This window comes from Blennius ocellaris (genome assembly GCF_963422515.1).
Source record: "Blennius ocellaris genome assembly, chromosome: 2".
Lineage (NCBI taxonomy): Eukaryota > Metazoa > Chordata > Actinopteri > Blenniiformes > Blenniidae > Blennius > Blennius ocellaris.
In genome coordinates, this window is record NC_137651.1 from 16,937,315 (window position 1) to 16,942,852 (window position 5,538).

Below are 5,538 nucleotides of genomic sequence, written 5' to 3' on the forward strand. Positions count from 1 at the left end.
GCATGTCACCTGCCTGGATAACTCAACACTCTCAGCCCAGGTATACTGCGCACAGTGTCCAGAAGCATGCGTGTACGGCAAAGCGGGGGATGTGGCTGCCACCTGTTGGCCATGCTGCTAAAGTTCACCCAGTCACCTTGCTGTTTCACTCCGTGTTGCTGCAGCGGTCTCATTTCTCCACTCAGCTGCTGGCGGATGCTCTCATTCACCCCGGCATGAATGACTCAGAGGCCTGGCTGCACTCGGAGCCTAATTCTACTGATGCTCGGCCATATATAGTCCATTTGTGTTAAAAACATCCAATGAATGCCATCCAGCATCAGGGCAGCTTTATGTGAAGATCAATAAAGTGCTAAATTAAAATTAAGTCGTTTTATGTGTCCTTGAACATGAAGCGCAGAGAAAAACATCACTGCTTGTGGCCGAATGTGGAGTCAACAATGACACCTAAAATATGAACAATTAATTGTAATAAAATAATCTGTACATGTAATAGAAAGGTTTCTTTTCTCTTTTTTTTTTATCTTGTACTCTTTCAAAAGGCAGGGTTTAACATGTGTTTGAAATCCAAATATCAGCTATATTGCTGCATTTTCTTTTTTTTTTCACCAATTATGACAAAATCTCACTTACACGATAGTTTTGCACAGAACTTTAAGACCATGTAGTGACACTGTGGTCATAAACAGATTTTATTCTTGATTGTTCAGTTGCGACCCTGAACAGGACAAGCGGTGGAGAAGATGGATGAAGAAGATGGATGAAGAAGATGGATGTTCAGATGTACTCAGGGAATGGAGTGATCTTATTGGTTCTGGGCTTCAGCACAACATAGATAACTTCACAAATCCTGCAGAATGTTCGGTAAATTTGCACTACTTTTGGTAGTTACTCAGTAGCTACTGAGTGGGGGGGGGGGGGAGGGGGGGAGAATAACATTCAAAAAGCTTTGATGTAATTTCATGTACTGACTCTACTTGTGTGCTTTTCCAGGTTCCCCTTCGCATCTCTCCGCTGCTGCTCATTCTTCCTGTTGCCACAGCAACGCAGCACTCCTCTCCATGTCTCAGAGACAGCACATGCTCCCATTAAAAAAACATCCGCAAGCAACACAGAGGGGGAAGAAAAAAAAATGCGAATACCATCATCTACTTGTATGGGAAGCATGAAGATCAGAATAGATAAATTAAGGTAGTTTATAGGGATCCACCTGGAGTGGCAGTAAAATTCCATTCACATTAAATTAAAATTGGATCCCCACCATGATGTGATTCAGTCAGAAAAAAAAAACGGAATTAATCTATTTCAGGATAGAAAAATGTGAAACTTTCTTTCTTGACACGTGGATTCAAGACAAAACCGCCTGACACTGACGACTTCTCGTCCTTTGCCGTGCACTCCAGTATGTTTGACGTTCTCTTTAACTCCAGTAGAACCTCACACAGCACACAGAGACCGTCCACTGTCCACCGATGAAAGGTGTAAAAGCAGGTTTCTTACCTCACAGTTGCGTCCAGTGAAGCCCTGGCTGCAGGTACAGGAGTACCCCCAGGTGTCCTCTGGCCTGCCGACCGAGGCGAGAGCCAGGCAGAGCCCCCCGTTGAGGCAGGGTCGGCCCTCGCAGGGGTCCGGACGAGGTGCTGCCTGGGTCGGGGTGGGCTCGGCTGGTGCCGGGGTGTCCGGGGCCAGCTGGAAAGGAGAGGGGACGGCCCCGATGCTGCTGCTGGAGCCGCTGCCGGTCAGGAGCAGGAGCAGGAGGAGGAGGAGATGCAGGGGGCACGCAAAGCTCCGTGCGATCTGTGCGGGATGGTGGCAGGACGCTGCCGGCACATTCAACACACTCGCCCTCATCCTCTTAGTGTGGTTTTCTTTTCTTCTCCCTGTTCTTGTGTGTCTTCCTCCTCAGAGCTGCTGTTTGTGCTGGCTGGGCTCAGCAGCAACTGAGAGGTGTGAGAGAGAGAGAGAAAGGGAGCGTGAGAGAGTGAGAGAGGAGGAGGAGGAGGAGGAGGAGGAGGAGGAGGAAGCTGTTAGGATGTTGAGCCTCAGCTGTGCGGGAGGAGAATGACTGAAGAGTGGAGGCAGAGGGAGAGAGCGTAGGGATGCGAGAGGAGAAAGGGAGGAGAAAGGGAGGGCTCTCAGCTCTTTTCTGTCTCCGAGCCACAGTGACGATGATCACTGACGACACTCTTTCTCTCACACACGCACACACGCACACACGCACACACACACACACACACACACACACACACACACACACACACACACACACACACACACACACACACACACACACACACACACACACACACACACACACACACACACACACACACCACCTTCATACACAGAGGAGGCTCCTCTACCAGCAGTACTGATGATGGAGAAGGACATCCATTATTATATATACTATATATAAGAGCTGCATCAACACCAGGTAGAGTCTGGCAACAACAGACTCATGTTCATCAGTATAAGTGAAAATGGTTTGTAAAAAAAACGGAACTGGAAGAGAACCGTGTTTTGGAGTAGAAGTTTTGATAACTGCTTCAAGTCGAATTTGACGCAGTTCTCCAAGTGGAGTTTAAAATATCTTCTATGCCCAGAGAAGAAGTTCCTCCAGGTCAATGAACATTAAAGTAGCTGTCCGTGTATATATTAAACCAACATGATAAACAAGAAGGGTACAAGAAATTGAGAATCCCCACGGTGTACAGTATTTTGGGCCTTGTACAAAGGAAGTCAGGATGACAAACGCATACTTTATCAAATGTATGGAACCTTAGGAAGTCATGCTTCCCGTTTGATAATTGTCAGATCTAAATATCTGACTTGATGCCACGTATTTAAAACAACACATATTGATTTTAAACCTATGGAATGCAGGAGCAATTATGATCAGCTTCAGACAAACCCTTCTTATTGTTCTATTCATGTCTCTTTAGAATTGAGTTGTTTCCACTTGACTTGGATCACAGAGTTGTTCACGTATTATATGATGCAGTGTTACAGATTTTCTGATGGGAAAACACTTTTGATTTCAATGTATCTTTGGATGTGCATATTAATAATTGGCCCATTTCTTCCGGTTGAGTGTCATTTGGTGGATTGGATGACTGAAGTATGATGAATTGAGGATGATTTTAGATTATTATGGCTTCATGATGTGGACCAAACTATGCAGCGGGTGATAAATATGTACTAGAAGTAAACTGCAGTAACTAACACTGAGAATAGGTAAAGGGGAAAATTACTTCTTTTCACAGGTATTTTTTTGGTTTATATTTTATTTTCACTATAAACTACATTGGGTTTCTTTTTCTTTATACTTGCAGTCCATTTAGTTTAAAATCTTAAACACAAAATTTGCATTTGATAAGATCTTTGTACCCCAAATGCTATTTCTATCACTTACTTGGAAGGGTAAAGAAGTGAAGGAAGACGAACTGGATTTTTTTTTTTTTTTTTAACAATACTCACCACTCAGTTGTTTCATTCGTTTGTTTCTCCAGCTTTGAAGATGTTTACTTTCTCGTTCACCGTTTAGCTGGTTGAATAAAGCTAAAATACCTGGGTTGCTACATTCTAACATTTAGAAACCAAAACAATCGCCCACGTGCTGATCACGGACAGGTGCTACCGAACTGCATTATGGGAAATGTAGACATTGCATTGAGGTCGCCGTCACGTACAAATAACTAAAGACTCAGATGCAGTAAGATAAGATGGTATTTCGGTGTCTTTGAAATCTATGTGCCATTTTACTCACACTGAAGTACAAATTAAACTGTTATAATTTGTATATTAAGTCACCATACTAAAACAAAGAATTACAATTAGTAATTCTAGTAATCAAGATTTCAGCTTTAGATCTACATTTGCTAAAACAAACTGTCATATGTATGATAAGTGCTTTGACCTCAGGTATTATAGATGATTTATACGGGCAAATTGAAAGCGTGCTGCTCACAATGCAATTAAAATGTGGTTAAGGAATCACATTAGGATTAGTTTGTAAAGAGCACTTTTACTGATAGGTGTGCCCTCAAGCCACAGCAGTGAGAAGTCTCGCCTCACAGCAAGAACATCCTGGGTTTGATTTAAGGTCAGGCTAAGTTTGCATGTTCTCCCAAGCACTATTGGTTTCTTCAGCAGGTTTTACACCTGTGGAGCCCATGGATCTGAAGAAGTTAATGCAACAAGACTCAGAAGATGCTCTTTAGTGCTTTGCAATTTGGAGCCAAAAACAAAAACCCTGGTGAGAACAGGATTATCATCATTTAGCTTTGGTTATTACAACACCCACTCAGATTTTTATGCAACGCCGTTTTTCACTTGTTCCTGCAGGTTTGCCATCACTGTGGCGAGTAAAGCTCCCGCTGGAGCAAGTCATGTTATTAAACCATGCTGAGACCGACGGAGCAACATTTCAGTGGAGCCAGATGAAGAGCCACCGTGGCGATCTCCACGACACCTCGCTAAAACCCTGTCCTCAGTCCACTCCCATGGAGAAGCAGATGGACAAAGATGTGGGAATCAAAGAGTGTGTGGAGTGATCGAGCTCCTGCGACACAGAGGAGAAATGAGAGAAACCAACACACATGAGTCAAACAGTTACTTTATTTATGTTCAGGTAAAAACATGAACCTGATGCAGTAAATTATTGCAGATCTTAGAAACCAGCACATGAACGATTGGGCCAGAAGAGCATACAGTGGCGCCCTCCCCTGGCCACAGACTGCAGGTGCACACCACGGTTTGTTCCAAGCCAGCAGTGCAAAGAAAAGAAAAAAGAAAAGAAAAAAAAAAAACTCAACTACAGCAAGAAATAAAAGACAATATAGAAAATAAAATAAAAAAAAAAAGGTAAAGCAGACATTCCCACCTCAAACAGGGTGTGAAACTGCATATATATTTTATTCCATAAATGAACTTGAAATGCTATCTGGCCATGAAACGATGAAATGAGACCAGCCAAATTTGTGCCCAGCTACATTACGTGTTGAGGGTTGCTCAGAGCTTGGTCTGCCAAGATGACCCTACACATCCAGTAGGGCCCAACAGAAAGACGCTAACTCTATGAAAACAAGAGCAAAAACAAAGTTACCTCATCAACACATTGGTTACAACTCTTGGGTTGAGCCGAGGCTCTCTAGAATCAGGAGGCCAGAACACATTCTCAACTCGAGGGGGGGGGGGGGGGTAGGTGGAAATAAAAGATAATATGAGCTCATCACTACCCGCATTCAACCAACTGCAACTCTCATTTTGAACAACTTTGAAGCAAAGACACACGGCGGGAGGGGCGGGGAAGCCAAACCAAAAATGCAACACATGAACTGGGGCCAATATAATACAGAACAAAATGCGAACAGACGAACTGAAGGGGGAGGAGACATGAAAACAAAGAGCTATTCTATCAAGTGTTTAGAATGAGCAAAGTCTGCAAATTTGTCTGTACAAATGATCTTTGGAGCTAAAGTAAACCTAGCTTGCTCAATGGAACCCCCCCCCCCAACCCCCTCCCCCCCTTCCTCCCCC

At 43.7% G+C, this 5,538-nt stretch overlaps 1 protein-coding gene across 1 annotated transcript in view; it reads right to left on the minus strand.

Annotated features, from left to right (window-relative positions):
* dner (delta/notch-like EGF repeat containing) overlaps positions 1–1,851 on the minus strand; it is a gene marked incomplete at its 5' end in the record, with an annotated part of 54,710 nt that extends 52,859 nt beyond the window's left edge. The window contains one exon of the mRNA XM_080510355.1: positions 1,501–1,851. Coding sequence (XP_080366481.1) covers positions 1,501–1,851 — 351 coding nt within the window. The remainder of the gene's footprint in view (positions 1–1,500) is intronic.
* Positions 1,852–5,538: the final 3,687 nt, after the last annotated feature.